The sequence below is a fragment of the Balaenoptera musculus genome, chromosome 10 (genome assembly GCF_009873245.2).
Source record: "Balaenoptera musculus isolate JJ_BM4_2016_0621 chromosome 10, mBalMus1.pri.v3, whole genome shotgun sequence".
NCBI classification, from domain to species: Eukaryota; Metazoa; Chordata; class Mammalia; order Artiodactyla; family Balaenopteridae; genus Balaenoptera; species Balaenoptera musculus.
The window spans coordinates 15,212,512-15,234,461 of NC_045794.1; the positions used below are offsets into that span (position 1 = coordinate 15,212,512).

General features: G+C 34.6%; 1 protein-coding gene across 1 annotated transcript in view; it reads left to right on the top strand.

Moving 5' to 3' along the window:
• The window catches only part of PIK3C2G (phosphatidylinositol-4-phosphate 3-kinase catalytic subunit type 2 gamma), a 354,208-nt gene that overhangs the window by 249,627 nt on the left and 82,631 nt on the right, over positions 1–21,950 (top strand). Inside the window, exons 26-28 of the mRNA XM_036866811.1 lie at positions 17,026–17,215; positions 17,730–17,851; positions 21,524–21,632. Of these exons, the coding sequence (XP_036722706.1) occupies positions 17,026–17,215; positions 17,730–17,851; positions 21,524–21,632 (421 nt within the window). The remainder of the gene's footprint in view (positions 1–17,025; positions 17,216–17,729; positions 17,852–21,523; positions 21,633–21,950) is intronic.

The following is a 21,950-nucleotide window of genomic DNA, read 5'->3' on the forward strand; positions in this document are numbered from 1 at the left end:
ATAATTTACCAAAAAAGAAATCAAGTTCATTAATGGATCCAACATTGGTCTTGGTGCTTCAATGAGTGTCATTAACTCGGATATACTTTTGAGAGGCCCCGTATATTTAAATACCTTGTTCTCTTTGTTCTGAAAAGCTAAAAGTGTTTTATGCCACTTTTTATTTGGATACTACTAAGATACAGATAAAAATGAGACAAAAATCCACCCACTTCCACCACCACCACTAAGCTCACAGATCTGGGTCATGAATAAGGACTAAACCATCTGAGACACAGCATGTGTGGATACCTTAAGTGCCCTAGTCCTGACCACAGTATTAGCATTAAGAGGCTGCCCCTCTTGACCCTGTTTGAGACTTGAAAGAAAGAAATGGCTTTTCCTGCCTCTCTGAGGGAGTCCTCTATTTATGAACAATACAGGATCTTACTTCACTCTTGGGTATTCACATTCTGGGTTAAGAGCTGATCATAAGAGTTTCAGAGGATGCTGTACTCTGCGTGGCATTAAAAAATTATATTACAATGAATGGCATTTAGAGAAAAATGAAAATAAAATTGGTTTACTGGACACAAAGGTTTTTCACATCATTGCCAACTCCTCTCTCTGCTTCCCTTACTTTTTTACTCCCCTTGCAGCTGAGTTCTGTTGAATAGAGTCAAGAAAGTATCATGACTCAGTCCCTGCAAATTGATATTCTCATGTAATATCTCTGCCGAGCCCACTGCTAGGCAACAAAGGCAACCATCCATTAAAATGCCGTCCAAATGGGTTGTTTCAGAATTTTCAATCACTCTCACACCTCGGGTTAGCTGTCTTTAGAAACAGATAACCTATTTCACAGACCAGACTCGGATCATTAAACATAAATTTCCTGGCCTACCTCCCCTCCCACATGCAGATTATGCTTTTTACTTTACCCATTTCCTCCTCCAGAAATGTGAGGAGAAATTTTCCATGTATTCCCATATATTCCATTTGGCCTGCCAGGCAGATTCTTTGGTTTAGTAAGTATAAGATCCCCTGCTCTTCAGCTAAAGAGAAGAGCAGCTTGAAGACAGCTTGAAGCAAAACAAAACTCCAGACTTCAGAATAACAAATTATTTGCATTAGTGAGGTATTTTGATAGCAAGAACTAGATTCTATCTGGTTTCCTTGGGGAACAGGATATACGTGGACTCAAACTGTAATGTAACAAACTCCAGAAACCAATATGGCCGACCAGTTTCTAAAGGAAATGAAGACCTTCTCCTCTGCTTATCTCTACCTAGCATATTCTACTTCTTTTTCCCTACTGGCCAGTATTCTCTGATATAAATTCCAGAGAGAGACAGTCTAATTGACTTAACTAGTTGCCTTTGACCCTACTGGACAGGGTCCTTCATGCCAAGCCATCATGGATTCTGTTGCCCATCCTTATTCTTAACATGGGCCACCCCGTCACAAAGAACAGCCTGGAGCTTCTTCTCTGAACTTTGAGCTTTAGAAAGAACAGTCTTAATTATGTGGGGCCATTGGGAAGAGCACACACAATGACTGTCCCAACAAGTACAACTGTGAAGCTGCTGAAAATGTTGATAGCATCCAGAGAGAGTGCTTCTGGACTTCACTTCACAAACACAGGAGTCAGAGTCTCTGAGCCACCTAGAGTGTGCAGACACAATGCCAGAAATTCCCAGTTTTCCCTGTATTCCTTCCTGTTTATTTCTCACGGCTATAGGGTGAGACAAGACTCTTTATGCTCAAATGTCTCAAAACATAATTCAATGGCTTTCTATCTGGTTTCTCTTCAGAATTGAGAAACGGAGTACAGGACAGGAATGCAGATCCCTGGGTTCTTTTAACATTAAAGTTTCTTGATTTTTTTTTAGTACTTTGCAAATTGTCATCTCATGGATTGTTGTAATTCCATAAATGTGGGTCAAAGTTTTTCTTTGCCTTAGCTTAACCGTGGATACCTACAGAAATAAATACTCGTAAGAAAAAACAAACAAACAAAAAAACAGAACCTAGAGGAACTAACAATCATGACGTCCAACTTTCCTTAAATGAAGAAAGCAGATTCAAAGGGAAATGCAAGTTAAAATAAGTGGCATTTCTCCTTTCGTTGTGATAGTTTCCCATTTTAAAAAATTTCATTATAAGCACTAATCTGAACTAAATTGACTTTTTAAACTACGTTTTTTAAACTGCAGATATGACAGCTTTTACCAATACATCAATAAAATAAGGTAGCTTTTGGAGGGGAGGTGAGGATAGAAGCCTGGAATGTCATTTCACTGGCATAGTACTTATACATAGTAAGACCAGCCCATCAATATTTCCCTAGTTTCTTTATTCCATTTGCTCTGATTTGGCTAAATTTTGTAAGGAGCCTCCATAAGAAAGTGTAGGAATTACTTATTGTATTCAAAGCCATGGAGCCTGGAATTCTTGTTTGTATGCAGTTAGGGGCCGGTGATGACATTTGCATAAGACTTGCTGACCTTGTAGATGAATTATGAAGACTTGAAACTTCAACTTGGAAAACAGCAAAATCTTTCATTTTTTAAGCCAAGTTCTAAACTATGAAGCAGGAGAAAAAGTGAAAAGAAAAGAGAAAAAGATAAGAAACTCTAAAGTTGCCTCTTGTTTTAATCCCTAACATCTCTTTCAAAAGGATTTGAAAGAGGATTTCAAAAGAGTTTACCACAAGTCAGTTTTCACAGAACCATAAATCTGTACATGTGTTTTCCTTTGTATCTCTCTATCTGTAGTTTACTACCTTTTGGGCTCATATATATATTCATTTTTTTACTTATTTGGTAGTAAGCTTTCTGAAATAATATTTGCATAATATTATTCTATTTCCAATAACTTTTTATATGTTACTTCCTTTGATTCTATCGATAATCCCAGGGAATGGCATGGTCTAGTCATCAACTATGTTTCCTAGATGAAATGATTGAAAGCTAATTGAATTTCTTGGATCACGGGCAGAACTGATGAGTTCAAAAGAGAACAAAATTGATTTCTTGCATAATGGGTGCTCTTCCCAGGACCCTAAACAAAATCATATGGAAAAAAAAGTCCTACATACAAAACTGATAATCTCAGATAATATAGATGTTCTTTAACAGTAGTGTCTTTGGATTAGTTGAAAGAATATAGTAAAAAAAATCTAAATGCTTAAAGTTGTGTTTCCCAAATTAGGGTACCATGCCATCAAAGCTACAAGGATTAACATGAGATACCCTTTTTCAGTATCTGTTTTATTTAAAAGATTAGAACATGAAGCTTAAATTTTTGTCTTCACACAAATGTACATACATGTTACGTAAATATGCAACCAAAATCATCAGGTGCTCTCTTTTCCATGTCAGACAACCTTGAATTTTTTTAAATAAAAGTGCATAGAGAGGAACTTTTTAAAAAATTGTGTACTAAGACTGCATCAGCAATGATTATTCATTGAATTCATTTAAAATGTTAATTTTTTGGTTAAAAAATATTTTGAGTAATTCTGAATACTTATTGGTCCAATATAAATTTGTAACAAAATAGGAATTATCTTGATAGCATATTTTATTGGTTTAGCTATGAGAAAGTACTGGTCAGATATATTATAGATTACAAATTCAACACTGAACCATTATTTTTCTTCATGGAATAAAAGAAATTATGACAAAGTTGTATTAATTCATTGTTCCCTCTGAATAGTTAGGAATGAGTCTCAGAGCTAGACACTCAGTAACTCCAATACAAAAAAGAAAAGGAAAAGTAATGTCTTCTTTACATGTGCCAAAATCACTCACTGCAGCAAAAATGAAGTTTGAGAGTTAGATGAAGAAATTTGTTCATGGGAAGTGTGAGTCACTTGAAACTCTTCCATTTATATATGATAAAATTACAGTGTCAATGGTAAAATAAGAACATTCTCATGCAAATTCCTTCACAGAAAAAGTCACTTGAGAAATATTTCCCTGTGACTCTTAAAGAAACTGACCAGTGAAATAGGTCAGTGTTCTATCAAACCGCAAAATGATATCAACGACTTCAGCAATAGAAATATGCTCTTGTTGAAATTCCTATCAAGGGTTGCCCGAGAACCTTCTCTTGATCGCCACTCCACACATTTAGGCGTCTCTCTTCAATGGTTACTCTGATGTAGCTCATGAAGCAGTTGGAAACGTTTGCCAATTATGCTCTAATAAAGGTGTTTAAAAAAAAAATGAAAAGAAACGTTTGCCATTTGTAGTCACATATTAATATAAATGTGAGTTCAAAAAATATAATATTTAACCTGAGGAAACAAATCTGCCTATAGGCTAAACCTGATGTGAAAGATTAGACCTCTTGGATTTAACCCAGTTTTCTGAGACTGATAAACTCCATTGCCCATTCACACACACATAGCTAGGAAACCTATTAGTAGCAGTTGTTTCTGATGATAAGCAATTTAAAATATTTGTATCCTATAAAAAGGCACATCTGTTCTGAAGTAGGATACAATTTGTACACATGTTTAAGATGGGACCTATGGCTTAAGAAAATTTATCTTAATGTATGCCCCTTTGGACTGTGTTCCCTAGATGCAAGAAATACTGTTAATTTTTTTTTTTTTTCTGTCTAAGGGTTATTCCTATGTAAAAATTAAAGGATCGTTGTTTTAGTGACTTTGTTCCACCTGGGAATTCCATACTCATTTATTGGCTTATTTTTCACTTAAAGACAAAGTTGGAAGACTGTTCATTATAAATAATCCACAATGAGAGCAAAGACTTTCTAAATGTGTTAGAATTTTTCCTTGCTACTTTCTAAATGATGTCACCTTTGGTATGCATTTAACCTCTCGAGGTCTTTTTCTTATCTGTTGCCAAAATAATTTTACTGCTCACCTCTAAGGATGAAAAGATTAACATAAGGCATTTAGTGCAGTGCCTGCCAAAGGATATATACTCCCTGAGGGCAGAAATCTGATTTCTCTCCTTCACCTCTATGTCCCAGTATAAAGAACAGTGCCTAGCAGGAAGTTAGAAGTGTTTATCAAGACTGCCTGGAGGATTTCCTTAGGAAATTTGAGAACTGAATCCTTCTACATGCTGCCTTGGATTTATAACATAAGGATACTCCAAAGCATAATCCAGCTGAAGCTGCCATTAAAATAGATAAATCAGAGAGCTGCCTCTTGGATAAATCAGATCCTCGTAGAGGCCTGAAACTTACTGCTTTCAGGTGTCCAGTCCTAAATTGGGTCATATTTAACAACATTATTTTATCTGACCTGTTAAATCTGCCACTTGAGAAACTGAAGATGCATTTAGATGAAAGTCTGCATTAAAACTCTAAGTTTATCGTAAAAGTTCATCCTTCATCTCCAGTTTTCTTGCATCTTAACTGCTGGGCAATGTAAGAATAAGGCCTAGACATAGTTGAGATTATGTGAGTGTGAGTACATCAGAACTTAAGATTTATGGTTCATAAGCCTACCTTCATGAAAAGTGAGTACATGCTATCATCCTAGAGCTTTCCACCTCAACACATAAAATATGCTCAGTAACTATTTGTTGAATGAGTGAGAGAATGGTAGGGTCTCTGTAAATCATGATTAGTATTATACTCTTACTGCTATTATTACCTTCATGTCTTTGAACTACTGATAAAGAAAGAAATGGATGTTTTATACTGCACTATGTACCCATAAATTCATAAAGTCAAAGGACATCTTTAAAAATAATGAACACTGTGGAAATGAATAATGATCAGGGTCATATTTTAACCTTTCGTAGCAAATTTTGTCCAATATTGATGTATAATAATGGAAAATTTTGGATTTTTTTTTAGGTCTAATACCAGAACAAGATAAATGGGCTTGAAGTTTTATAAAAATGAGGGGGAAATTATTAAACATTATTGAACTACATTTTTAACTTTGAGGGCATGGCTGATTTGTTGTAAAGAAGGCATTGCTTGGTAACTTTGATAGATGCCAACCAAGAAAAGCAGTGTTTGATTACATTCAACATCTGTTCCTCATGGAAATATTTTAGTAAGCTCAGAAGAGAAGGAAACTTAGATAAACATACTTTTTTAAGTGAAAAATTATAAGCATTCCCATTAATGTCAGGAAAAATATAATAATGCCTCTATCTTGTTAGTAAAGCTCTATATTTAAGCTTTGTTATATTGTTATTTTCCACTTGAATAAGAAAACAAATAAAACAATTCCATATAATTTTTTTAAATTTTGAAATAAGAATTTAGTACAGTAAGTGGTTACAAGATAAACATTCAACACTCAGTAATGAAAAAATTAGAGAGGGAATATTATATGATCACCTAGATAGATACAGAAAATTCAGTTATTAAAATTTAGAATCACTCATTATTTTAAAACTCTCTAGAAATAGAAAGGAATGTCCTTAAACCTGTAGCTAAAAACCTACAGAAAACATTATACTTAGTGGTAAAACATTAAAAGCTTTTCCTCTGTAATCAAACAAATGAAAAATGCCTGCTATCACCACTTCCATTTAACATTGAACTGGAGGTCTTAGCAGTGCAAAGGGTGACAGAAAACTCTGTCATTATTTGCAGATAACATGACTGTGTCCATGCAAATTTCAAAAGAATATACAGTGTATTGTTAGAATTAATGACTTAAAAATCTACTCATGTATTAACAAATAATTAGTTAAAATAAAATTTAGAAAAAGCTAGAATTTACAATTCACAATAAATCCAACAAAAGATATGGAAAACAGCCACAGAAAAAAATTCTAAAATTATACAGACAGATGTAAAATAAGACCCAACTAAATGGAGAAATATGCCATGTTTAGTGGTTGCGTGTCTCAATACTGCAGAGATGTTGATTCTCCCCAAATTAATTTATAGTTTAATGAAATGTCACACAAATCCTTACACATTTATTTTGTGTATTGGTAAGCTTGATAAGGTGATTCTAAAATATATTCGGGAAGTCAAAGGACCTAAAATCATGAAAAAAAACACCTGAAAAAGAACAAGATAAAAGAATTTTCAAGATTTATTATAAGTTCTAGCTATTTAAGAAAGTGTTGTATTAACCCAAAGATAGACAAATTGAAGAGTACAACAGAACGAAGAGGCCAGAAACAAGCCTATGTACATATATACCCTTGGTACTGGACAAAGTTGAATCAGTAAGGAAAGAATGGTCTTTGCAATGAAAAAACAAAATTGGTTAAATTAATCATTGTACATCTATACTTCCAGATAGATCATTAAAAAAAAATAAGTTAACTCTATTTTCTGAATTAGATTGTTCATTCAACATATATTTTGGGGCCACTTACTATGCATGAGTTGCTATAAAGTTTTTCTTCCAGAACATATTACTAAGTTAAAAAAGCAAATTACAACATTTCATGTAATTGTGATTTTTGACTCCTGTCTTTGTTACTTCCATCTCACACAACTTCAAAATTCTTACAAAATCATGCTCCCTTTATCTGTCTGTTTCCCTTCTTCCACTCACTCTGTCAGCCACTCTGCTGTTCTTTGCTGTCTGTTAATCACCAGTCATCCATCTACCTCTGAGCTTCTGGATGAGCTGTTGTTTCTGCTTAGAATTTCCTCTATCAGAAATTTCCGTGGCCTATGCTCTTGGCAAATTAAGGCTTTTGTCAAATCATTCAACTCTCTTTTTAGTGAGACTATGCCTGACTATCCTACTTAAAATTGCAACACTGTTCCCTACCCCATATTCCCTCTCCCCAATTTCTATTTTAGTTTCCTCTATGGTATATATTACTTTCTCAAATCCTATATTTTTACATGGTTATTTCATTATGGTCTGAATTCCACATTATATAATCTCTCTAAGGGGAGACATTTCTGTCTGTTTTTGTTTTCATTGCTATATCCCAACATGCACCTGGCATGTAACAGGAGTAAGAATAGTGTGTCTGGCTGTGTGTCTGTTGGTTTGTGCAAGTGTATAGAGAAAGCTCAAAAGAATACTACCAGATTGTTCGTAGTAGTTATTTTGGGGGAGGAGAGTGACAACAGAAGATGGATGAAGGGAACTTTTCACATTTTACTTAATATTTTACTGTATGGCTTGAATTATATATTATTTTTTAAAAATCAAGTTTTTTAGTGTCCCTGGAATTTCTTCCATAAAACAGATCAAACAGGGTAGCAAAACCCCAAAACTATGGGCAACATCTACAACAAAACTAAGTAACAAGGTATTCCTAAGAACCCTAAAATACAAGCAGATGGGGCAAATCAAGTTACCAGACTTTTGTAACAGCATCTTATGGGAGGAAGCTAAGGAAGCAACATGTTAATCTGATTGACCTGAGAACAGGACTCCACAGAGCCCACAGGTACTCACTGGAAACCTGAGCGGGTCCATTTGATAAGCTGTTTAGCAGCTGAAACTGGGAAGGATTTTTACACACTTCAATTCACAAGGAAGGGCAAAGGTTCCATGGCAAATCTGAAAAGGTTGGAGAAGTCAATAAACTCTCAAAGGCAACTGGTGATCCTGCCTAGAAAAAGTCGTATGCTGAAGAGAAACTGCTGGAACTATAATCCAAATGAAAGGAGAAAGATCATAGGAGCAAAGGAAAACCACAATCCAGAAAAAATTGGGGGCAAAGAGAGAAGCCAAAGAGGAATATCTCAGAAAGTATGAAACAGTGTTTTTACCACTGTGATAGCAACAGAAAAGAAAGCTTCAGACCCTTGAAAACCCTCTACTCCTTCCTGAAAGTTTAATTTTATATTAAAATGAGTAAGCAAAATGGATCATATCTGAATGTCATACAGAATTATAATTTTAAAAAAGAAATAACATGCAAAATAAAATCTCTTCAATGAAAATATGCAAGAAAGGCATTCCTAACAAGGGATAAACTGTATCCTTATATTTCAAATTGATCTAAAAGAAATTAAGAAAATGATAAAATATGCTGGAACAATATAGATTACAATTAGAGAAAACTAAGTGAAGTGATTGAACCTCCAAAAAATTAGAAAATAAAAGAAAGCATACTTTTAAAAATAGTAAACTAGAAAGAACACGGAAGAAAATAAAAACAGCACAATAGATAATACCTCCAGAGAAAAAAAAAGATGAAAAAAAACAAGGGAAGGCCTTTAAAACAAAAAGAAATGAAGTCAATAAAGATCCAGTATACATATAAAGAACTTCCTGAAAAATAAAACCAAAGTAATATATCAAAACAGTATCAGAAAGGCCTAAAGTTCAGCATGTGCTATGAGCCATGTGGCTGACAAGGTCTTGGTGCTCCAGCTAGGTGTCAGGCCTGTGCCTCTGAAGCGAGAGAGCTGAGTTCAGGACATTGGTCCACCAGAGACCTCCCAGCTCCATGTAATATCAAATGGCGAAAGATCTCCCAGAGATCTCCATCTGAACGCTAAGACGCAGCTCCAATCAATGACCAGCAAGCTACAATGCTGGACACCTTATGACAAACAACTAGCAAGACAGGAACACAGCCCCACCCATTAGCAGAGAGGCTTCCTAAAATCATAATAAGTTCACAGACACCCCAAAACACACCACTGGACATGGTCCTGCCAACCAAAAAGGCAAGATCCAGCCTCATCCACCAGAGCACAGGCACCAGTCCCCTCCACCAGTAAGCCTACACAACCCACTAAACCAACCTTAGGCACTGAGAGCAGACACCAAAAACAACAAGAACTACGAACCTGCAACCTGTGAAAAGGAGATGCCAAATACAGTAAGTTAAGCAAAATGAGAAGACAGAGAAACACACAGCAGATGAAGGAGCAAGGTAAAAACCCAGCAAACCAAACAAATAAAGAGGAAATAGGCAGTCTACCTGAAAAAGAATTCAGAGTAATGATAGTAAAGATATCCAAAATCTTGGAAATAGAATGGAGACAATACAAGAAACGTTTAATAAGGACTTAGAAGAACTAAAGAGCAAACAAACAATGATGAACAACACAATAAATGAAATTTTAAATTCTCTAGAAGGAATCAATAGCAGAATAACTGAGGCAGAAGAAGGGATAAGTGATCTGGAGGATAAAACAGTGGAAATAACTGCTGCCATGCAGAACAAAGAAAAAAGAATGAAAAGAATTGAAGACAGTCTCAGAGACCGCTGGGACAACATTAAATGCACCAACATTCGAATTATAGGGGTCCCAGAGGAAGAAGAGAAAAAGAAAGGGACTGAGAAACTATTTGAAGAGATTATAGTTGAAAACTTCCCTAATATGGGAAAGGAAATAGTCAAACAAGTCCAGGAAGCACAGAGAGGCCCATACAGTATAAATCCAAGGAGAAACACACCAAGACACGTATTAATCAAACTATAGAAAATTAAATATAAAGAAAATATTAAAAGCAGCAAGGGAAAAACAACAAATAACATACAAGGGAATCCACATAAGGTTAACACCTGGTCCTTCAGCAGAAACTCTGCAAGACAGAATGGAGTGGCAGTACATATTTAAAGTGATGAAAGGAAAAAACCTACAACCAAGATTGCTCTACCCAGCAAGGATCTCATTCACATTCGACAGAGAAATTAAAACGTTTACAGACAAGCAAAAGCTAAGATAATTCAAACCACCAAACCAGCTTTACAACAAATGCTAAAGGAAATTCTCTAGGCAGGAAACACAAGAGAAGGAAAAGACCGACAATAACAAACCCAAAACAATTAAGAAAATGGTAATAGGAACATACATATTGATAACTACCTTAAATATAAATGGATTAAATGCTCCCTCCAAAAGACATAGATGGGTTGAATGGATACAAAAACAAGACCCATATATATGTTGTCTACAAGAAACCTACTTCAGACCTGGAGACACATACAGAATGAAAGTGAGAGGATGGAAATAGATATTCCATGCAGATGGAAATCAAAAGAAAGCTGAGGTAGCAATTCTCACATCAGACAACACAGACTTTAAAATAAAGACTATTACAAGAGGCAAAAGAAGGACACTACATAAAGATCAAGGGGTGAATCCAAGAGGAAGATATAACAATTGAAAATACTTATGCACTCAACATAAGAGCACCTCAATACATAAAGCAAATGCTAACAGCCATAAAAGGGGAAATCGACAGTAACACAATACTAGTAGGCGACTTTAACACCCCACTTTCAACAATGGACAGATCATCCAGAATGAAACTAAATAAGGAAACACAAGCTTTAAATGACACATTAAACAAAATGGACTTAATTGATATTTATAGGACATTCCATCCAAGTACAGCAGATTACACTTTCTTCTCAAGTGCTCATGGAACATTCTCCAGGATAGATCATATCTTGGGTCACAAATCACGCCTCAGTAAATTTAAGAAAATTGAAATCACGTCAAGCATCTTTTCTGACCACAACGTTATGAGATTAGAAATGAATTACAGGGAAAAAAACGTAAAAAACAAAAACACATGGAGGCTAAACAATACGTTACTAAATAATCAAGAGATCACTGAAGAAATCAAAAAGGAAATCAAAAAATACCTAGAGACAAATGACAATGAAAACACGATGATCCAAAACCTATGGGATGCAGCAAAAGCAGTTCTAAGAGGGAAGTTTATAGCTATACAAGCCTACCTCAAGGAAACAAGAAAAATCTCAAATAAACAATCTAACCTTACACCTAAAGGAACTAGAGAAAGAAGAACAAACAAAACCCAAAGTTAGCAGAAGGAAAGAAATCATAAAGATCAGAGCAGAAATAAATGAAATAGAAAGAAAAAAACAATAGCAAAGATCAATAAAACTAAAAGCTAGTTCTTTGAGAAGATAAACAAAATTGATAAACCATAGCCAGACTGATCAAGAAAAAGAGGGAGAGGACTCAAATCAATAAAATTAGGAATGAAAAAGGAGAAGTTACAACAGACACCACAGAAATACAAAGCATCCTAAGAGACTACTACAAGCAACTCTATGCCAATAAAATGGACAACCTGGAAGAATTGGACATATTCTTAGACAGGTATAACCTTCCAAGACTGAAACAGGAAGAAACAGAAAATATGAACAGACCAATCACAAATAATGAAATTGAAACTGTGTTTAAAAATCTTCCAACAAACAAAAGTCCAGGACCAGATGGCTTCAAAGGTGAATTTTATCAAACATTTAGAGAAGAGCTAACACCCATCCTTCTCAAACTCTTCCAAAAAATTGCAGAGGAAGGAAAACACCCAAACTCATTCTATGAGGCCACCATCATCCTGATACCAAAACCAGACAAAGATACTACAAAAAAAGAAAATTACAGACCAATATCACTGATGAATATAGATGCAAAAATCCTCAACAAAATACTAGCAAACAGAATCCAACAACACATTAAAAGGATCGTACACCATGATCAAGTGGGATTTATCCCAGGGATGCAAGGATTCTTCAATATACGCAAATCAATCAATGTGATACACCATATTAACAAATTGAAGAATAAAAACCATATGATCATCTCAATAGACACAGAAAAAGCTTTTGACAAAATTCAACAGCCATTTATGATAAAAACTCTCCAGAAACTGGGCATAGAGGGAACCTACCTCAACATAATAAAGGCCATATATGACAAACCCACAGCAAACATCATTCTCAATGGTGAAAAACTGAAAGCATTTCCTCTAAGGTCAGGAACAAAACAGGGATGTCCACTCTCACCACTATTATTCAAAGTAGTTTTGGAAGTCCTAGCCACGGCAATCAGAGAAGAAAAAGAAATAAAAGGAATACAAATTGGAAAAGAAGAAGTAAAACTGTCACTGTTTGCAGATGACATGATACTATACATAGAGAATCCTAAAGATGCCACCAGAAAATTACAAGAGCTAATCAATGAATTTGGTAAAGTTGCAGGATACAAAATTAATGCACAGAAATCCCTGCATTCCTATACACTAATGATGAAAAATCTGAAAGAGAAATTAAGGAACACTCCCATTTACCATTTCAACAAAAAGAATAAAATACCTAGGAATAAACCTACCTAGGGAGACAAAAGACCTGTATGCAGAAAACTATAAGACACTGATGAAAGAAATTAAAGATGATACCAACAGATGGAGAGATATACCATGTTCTTGGATTGGGAGAATCAATATTGTGATAATAACTGTACTACCCAAAGCAATCTACAGATTCAACGCAATCCCTATCAAATTACCAGTGGCATTTTTTATGGAACTAGAACAAAAAATCTTAAAATTTGTATGGAGATACAAAAGACCCTGAATAGCCAAAGCAGTCTTGAGGGAAAAAACGGAGCTGGAGAAATCAGACTCCCTGACTTCAAACTATACTATAAAGCTACAGTAATCAAGACAATATGGTACTGGCACAAAAACAGAAACATGGATCAATGGAACAGGATAGAAAGCCTAGAGATAAACTCCCACACCTATGGTCAACTAATCTATGACAAAGGAGGCAAGGATATAAAATGGAGAAAAGACAGTCTCTTAAATAAGTGGTTCTGGGAAAACTGGACAGCTCCATGTAAAAGAATGAAATTAGAACACTCCCTAACACCGTACACAAAAATAAACTCAAAATGGATTAAACACCTAAATGTTAGACTGGACACTATAAAACTCTTAGAGGCAAACATAGGAAGAACACTCTATGACATAAATCACAGCAAGATCTTTTTTGATCCACCTCCTAGAGTAATGGAAATAAAAACAAAAGTAAACAAATGGGACCTAATGAAACTTCAAAGCTTTTGCACAGCAAAGGAAACCATAAACAACACGAAAAGACAACCCTCAGAATGGGAGAAAATGTTTGCAAATGAATCAACAGACAATGGATTAATCTCTAAACTATATAAACAGCTCATGCAGCTCAATATTAAAAAACAAACAACCCAATCAAAAAATGGGAAGAAGACCTAAATAGACATTTCTCCAAAGAAGACATACAGATGGCCAAGGAGTACATGAAAAGCTGCTCAACATCACTAACTATTAGAGAAATGCAAATCAAATCTACAGTGAGGTATCACCTCACACCAGTCAGAATGGGCATCATCAGAAAATCTACAAACAACAAATGCTGCAGAGGGTGTGGAGAAAAGGGAACCCTCTTGCACCGTTGGTGGGAATGTAAATTGATACAGCCACTATGGGGAACAGTATGGAGGTTCCTTAAAAAACTAAAAATAGAATTACCATATGATCCAGCAATCCCACTACTGGGCATATACCCAGAGGAAACCATAATTCAAAAAGACACATGCACCCCAATGTTCATTGCAGCACTATTTACAATATCCAGGTCATGGAAGCAACCTAAATGCCCATCGACAGACAAATGGAAGAAGAAGAAGTGGTACATATATACAATGGAATACTACTCAGCCATAAAAAGGAACCAAATTGGGTCATTTGTTGAGAATGAATGGATCTAGAGACTGTCATACAGAGTGAAGTAAGTCAGAAAGAGAAAAACAAATATCGTATATTAACGCATATATGTGGATCCTAGAAAAATGGTACAGATGAACCTGTTTGCAGGGCAGAAATTGAGACACAAATGTAGAGAACAAACGTATGGACACCAAGCGGGGGGAAAGTGGCAGGGTAAGGGTGGTGGTGTGATGAATTGGGAGATTGGGATTGACATGTATACACTGATGTGGATAAAATTGATGACTTATAAGAACCTGCTGTATAAAAAAATAAATAAAATAAAATTCAAAAATTAAAAAAAAAAAACTACAATGAGGTATCACCTCACACCAGTCAGAATGGCCATTATTCAAAAAATCTACAAAAAGTAAATGCTGGATAGGGTGTGGAGAAAAGGGAACCCTCTTGCCCTGTTGGTGGGAGTGTAAATTGATACAGCCACTATGGAGAACAGTATGGAGGTTCCTTAAAAAACTGAAAATAGAACTCCCATATGACCCAGCATCTCCACTCCTGGGCATATACCCTAAGAAAACCATAATTCAAAAAGAGTCATGTACCACAATGTTCATTGCAGCTCTATTTACAATAGCCAGGATGTGGAAACAACCTAAACGTCCATCGACAGATGAATGGATAAAGAAGATGTGGCACATATATACAATGGGATTGTACTCAGCCATAAAAAAGAAACGAAATTGAGTTATTTGTAGTGAGGTGGACCTAGTCTGTCATACAGAGTGAAGTAAGTCAGAAAGAGAAAAACAAATACCGTATACTAACACACATATATGGAATTTAAAAAAAAAACGGTTCTGAAGAATCTAGGGGCAGGAAAGGAATAAAGATGCAGACGTAGAGAATGGACGTGAGGACACAGGGAGGGGGAAGGGGAAGCTGGAACGAAGTGAGAGAGTGGCATGGACATATATACACTACCAAATGTAAAATAGATAGCTAGTGGGAAGCAGCCGCATAGCACTGGGAGATCAGCTCGGTGCTTTGCAACCACCTGGAGAGGTGGGATGGGGAAGATGGGAGGGAGACGCAAGAGGGAGGAGATATGGGGATATATGTATATGTATAGCTGATTCACTTTGTTATAAAGCAGAAACTAGCACACCAGTGTAAAGCAATTATACTCCAATAAAGATGTTAAAAAAATTATCAAAACTGAATTGTATATTTAGTATTTTAATAAATACTAGCATCATAATTCAAGAAGTTTTCTGGAAAATGAAAAGTCTTGAAATTACATATTGAAAGGACACTTTGCATATTGAGAAAAGTTACCCCGAATAACAAACCTGAAACATATTTTTGGAAAAATTATTGGACTTTTAGGAAAAAAAAAAACTTCCTTTAAGCATCTAAGCAAAAAGTTCAAGTCATTTGTAAGGGAAAGAAGTTCAGTATGTCATCAGAGTTTTGGACAGTAATCCTTTATTCCAAAAGAAAGTTAAATAATATTTTTATGACCCTCAAAAAAGAAAATGTGAGCCAAGGGCGTTTTAGCCAGCAAAATTGACTTTCAAGTATAAAGGCCACAGAAAAACTGTTATCAACACCCAGAACTCAGAAACTTATTTCCTTGAGCACTTCCTGAGGAATGTATCAGAAAATGACCATCAGATAGTCAAAATGGCTGGAGGGATGTGACATAAAGACTTGTAGAGCAGATGATATTTAATGATAGTTAGAAGAGAGACTGTATAATATGTATAGTATAGATACCATATGATGTGGATAGAATAGCTCTATAAAGGAAGTGGAATAGGAAGCACATATGAAAAGTAGAATGAGCATAATGTTTGCTTTATTGTATTAACTGGGATAAAAAGGATAACACTGCAAGTCATATACTGGACCAGATGGTGCAGAGGGGATAAAGGATATTATCTAAAGGTATTTATTATACCATTAGAACACAATTGCAAACCTTCTTAAACACAAATAATAATAGTAAAGCAGAGACAAACCAAAACCAAACCAAAAAAAGGAAAAAGAAAACAGAGTGAAAAGCATTCCATATAAAATATGTGTATATTAAATATAGTATTATATTATACAACTTTTTTGTAAGATAGTTGACAGAGGAACAAAAATAAACACAAAAATAAAATTAAAAATAAAACAATGAAAGTTAAATCATAATTTTTAAAAAATGTCTACATATGGGGGAAGAAGGGAATAGTGTAAAGAGTTCAGGGTTAAATGTTGGGCTTCTTGGAATATACAGTTTTGTAGATTTAACTTTTGGAATTGTGTAAATATTTTAAGTAATTATAAACAAATTGATTTTTCAAAAAATCATCCCTAAAAATCAAAAACAAACTTAAAATAAGTCAAAATACAAATATTGCAATTACAGTTTTATATTTCACCACAAAAGTTTCTTTTATATTTGCTAACAGCTCAAGATGTGAATTTGAAGTTTATAAAAATAATGTTTAATAGTTGGACTCCAAATAAATAGGCATGGTCCTTGACTTTTTCTTCCACATCTAACACAAGGAAACAACTCAAATGAAATGAGTCAACTCAGGGGAATGTTACTCACTATCTTTTCTTTTTCATTTCTCTAGGAAAATAAAGGAAAGTCTGGAGTGTTTCCCTGTTAAATTGAATAACTTGATCCACACGCTCGCACAAATGACAGCCATAAATCCTGCCAAATCTACTTCGCAGACTTTTTCCCAGGAATCCTGTACGATGAGTGCAACCAGGTCAATCCAAAGAGTGACAATTTTAGGGTTCAGCAAGAAAACTAGGCATGTAAGTCTCAAGTCTGTCATCTTGACTTAAATATCATTTGACTACATCTCACACTTCCCTTCACTATGCTACACATTCCTCATACCATGATTTTTTTTTTTTTTTTTTTTTTTGCTACACAACTGAAAAATCAGTTACAGTTGAACAGAAGTGCCATTAAGGCGGATGTTCCAAGGAGAAATCATAATAACCAGAGCTACTAGTAGAGAACCACCAAAGAGAACAGTTTCTGCCCTGTGGTAGACTATAAATCAAGACCTAATTAAAATGTCCACAAGAAAAAAAGATCAGAAATTAGGCAGTCTGTTCCCAGCACCTAAGATTATTATATTTTTATATACTGTGTTTATAGGTAATTTTGCCTTTACAAATTGCATCTCTTATCTTTTGTGATGATTTTTTTTTTTTTTTGCAGAGACGTTCTTACTTTGTTTAGTTTACATGAAACAGAATTTTAGAATGTATTGAAGGTTGATATTGCCATCTTCTGATTTTGTCTCTTTATTTTCTTCAGCTTTATCTAATCCAGGTGACTCACGGTAACAATGAAACAAGCCTGACAGAAAAATCATTTGACCAGTTTTCAAAACTTCACAGCCAAGTTCAAAAGCAGTTTGCATCATTGGCCCTCCCAGAGTAAGGACTGTCCTCCACAGTGTTTTGTCTTTAGTACTTGTCCCTGATCGTAAGGAAAAATTATGGTTATGGGATTTTCTATTTGTGGGCAACACAACACAGCATTCTGATTCCAGTGCCACTGAACCTATCCCAGCAGAGTCTCTATTGCTCTCAGACTAAAGAAGCTTTTGTCTCATAAAACAGAATAAAGGTTTTCAATTTTGTTTGCTTTCAGCCATTGATTTTGCAGACAAAAAAAATCAGAACCAATTTTATTTTTCATTGATTATCAGGGAAATTGTTTTATTTGCCTGTTTTTAAATTTAATTGTTTTAGTGTTTTCTATAAAAATAAAATTGAAATTGAAAATGCAAAACAAAATTGGATATTTCTTCTCTTTCAACAGATAACAGCAATAAAAAGCTCTGATATATTTATTTGCTGTACCAGAAAAATTTATCAGTATCAATTAGTATACAAGGAAACTTATTAACATCAACTCACTTTTGTTATGGTTAATTATTAACTTGGACTTGGGTTATCCAAATTTAATTTGTCATTATCTTCATTTTGCAGTCTTGAAAACCATTGCTCATTTCATGTTATAATTTAAAAATATTAAGCATAAATAATGTAATTGAAAATACTTCTGTTCAAATAAACCTTCTAAAATTCATTATTTAGAACTAGCCAAATTTATGTTATAGACTTGAGTGTGTATCTTGACCAGAGGTGTACCTTGACTTTAAAAAGGTGAACTTCTTAGAAATTATGATATTTGCACTTAGGCAAATCAAATGTTATCTTATCTATAGAGTAGCTTCTTGGTATCCACAGGATTGGTTCAAGAACCCCTCCCACGGATACCAAAATCCTTGCATGCCCAAGTTCTATACATAAAATGGCGTAGTATTTACAAATAACCTACCCACATTCTCCTGTATACTTTAAATCACCTCCAGATTACTTATAATATCTAATACAATATAAATGCTATGTAAACAGTTGTAAAGACAACGTAAATGCTATGTAAATAGTTGCTGGCATGCAGCAAATTCAAATTTTGCTTTTTGGAACTTTCTGGGCTTTTTTTTTTTAACATTTCAATCCACAGTTGGTTCAATCTGCAGATGTAGAACGTGCAGACAGGGAGAGCCAGCTGTACCAGAATTTTTGTTGAGTAAATGGTCCTTTAACAATATGAGTGTTCACACCAGACCTGACATACTTTGTACATGTGGATTTTTGTTAGACTTTCAGGATTTAGTCACTTACCAAAATGTAAATCTAAACAACGTTGCCAATGGATGGAGAGACAGTGTGCATTATTTTGAAGACTGTGTAGTTCACATTCATGAAAAACTATACTTGCAGATGTCACAGAGATTTTGAAATACAGATGCTTTAAACATCAGAAAGTCATCAGAGTAAGAGCACGTTCAAGAGACTAAGAGGGAAGGATGTCATTGTGGAAACTTAAAGACAACATCAGCTTTAAGAGTTATCAGAAAACATCTAATGTAATAACTGAGGAAAAGGAAATACTGGCAAAAATATTCAGTTTGACTGCAAATATTGAATTCAACATTAGTGGTTTCCATTGCACCCTAATAATTAATGATTTAAAAATATGTTCATTCTTGTAAAATGGCTGTCCTTTTATGTTTCAAAAATGTCTCTGTTTTACTCTTTTCTCTCCCCAATACCTATTAGTATAACTTGTAAAACTTTAAAGTGTCAATAATCTCTCTCCATATGCCTCTTCTCGATTTTCAGCTTTAGTTAGGATTCTGTTTTGTTCAACAACTCCTGCCTGGTAATGGGACCTTAATTGATTTTAAAACCATTCAAGCAATGTGTGGAGAGGAGGAATATTTAGTCCTTTGTGCCTTGAACAATATTTGTATGCTAACAGTCCCAAAGGAGCTCTGGCTTATAGCAATGCATACAGATGAAGGATGAGGGCAAGATTTCCTCTGACTCCTAAATTTACTAAGAGAAGCTCTATGAGAATTATGTAAACCCAATCTGGAAAGTATGATCAGAAAGTTAGAGCCATAAAGAATAAAATTCAAATTAGTCATAGCATGTAACAGTGGTCTTCAAATCAGGCTGTTTGTACCTCTTCCAACTTCTGAGAATACACAGGCATAGGAATCTTCCTTGAAATTAATGGTCTTCTTTAAAAGTCACCTGCTTGAGAAAGGTTGATTTCCTTTCCCTCTCCTAATTTCACCATTGCTCTTCTCCCAGCCATCCAGAATTTTATTTTGGTACACTGTCCCAGGGAGTAAAAAATCTCTGAGGATTAAATGAAGGGCAAATCAAAATACTGGTGTTGGTATTGAGAAAATGAATTACTCTAATAACCAGGTATCAAATCTGGTTGCAGGTCGTGTGTTTCTTAATCTTTGGTGTGAACAAAATTGAGGGAGGGCATGGTAGCACCGTCAGATAAAATATCCTAAAAAATCATTTTCAAGAACTGATTACTATGTTATATTTGACATATAACTCAAAAGCATTTTAAACAACTGAATGACATTACTAGAGCTGAATTCCTTAATTCTTATGTACTTATCTACACACAAGACTTTTTTAGTACATACATCTATAAAAAAAGGAATAGAACTAATGTTGAACTCCATTTTATTCTAACAATAAAGAAAATTAACCCACAGATATACAAGTTAATATTTAAAACCAGCAAAATCCACCTATTTATCAAATGTATTTCTATGTTTTGCTTAATTATATATGGTAATAATTTTTATGATAATTAAATCTGGATGAAAATTTTTAACACTTTAAGCCCTAGTAAGAGTAAAGCAAGAGTAAAAAAGTAAAATGTCAGTTATTTAAATACACAGAAATATTATTTTGGACTTCCCTGACACTTCCAACAGGAAGCAATGGATGGCATGTCCTGCAGTTGTCACATACTTCTGTGTGTTTGCTAACAACCCTTCACCATCCCCCATGCTTCTTTGCCCAGAGGAAGGTCTGTACCAAAGAAGCAGAAGAGGAAGGAAGCAACAGCAAGACTGCAGTCAGAGGAAGCTGCTAGATAGTTCCTAAAAAGATACATTTAACCAGCAAAACGCGTTGCCAAATGCTTCCCATTAACAGGTCATGCCACCAATAATTGGTCTTAATCAACGTCTAGCCCGTCAAGATGAATCATAAGATAGTGAAGAGGAAATTCTGCAAGCTAGACCCCTGGGGAAAGTGATACTTTGTTCCAAAAGACTAAGACCAGATGGAAGCATATGCTTGGTAAAATGTTTAATCTACTTAGTGTAGCAATGTCCCTCGTGAACCCAGAGGAAACAATACCATATGACCTTTTTGAAAAATTATGAATCATTAAACTTCAGAAAGTATTTATTAACTCCCCACATGTATTTAAAGGACAAATTGTGTGGTCTGCCATAAATAGAGTAAGAAGGGAAATATATATTAATTTAGTATGTTAAATTAAATTAGTATTAATATTAATGATAGTTAAAATAGCACAAGTGACCACAGCCATGTTAATAAAACTCTCAGAATTAATCATGCGTTCTATGGTTTTTAAAAAAAGTTTTCAGTGGCCCTTCTATCTGATGCAGCTTTAACTTTATGAACAATTCTAAGATACAGATGCCAATTTTCAAACTAATGAAGATGTACTTTTTTCTTTTAAAACAGGTTTCCTCATTGGTGGCACTTACCTTTTACAAATTCAGATCACAAAAGATTCAGAGATCTAAATCATTACATGGAACAGATATTAAATGGATCGTATGAAGTTGCAAACGTATGTTACAATTTACTTTTATATTTTTACATAAAATATGGACTCTTATGTATTATTACTGGGAATACTTTTTAAATACTTTATGATAACATTTTAGTCCTACATTTATTCAACAAATGTACAAATTAAAATTATCTTGTCAATTCCATGCAAAAACCAACCAGGACTTTAGTTGAAATTGCATCTTAATATCTTTCAATCCATTATCATATACCTATTCAAGTATTTTTAGAATGTTTTCTCAATAATTGCTTATTTTTCTGTGCATAGAGGGCTTAGAAGTATTTTGTTATACTAGATATAGTACTTTTTATAAAA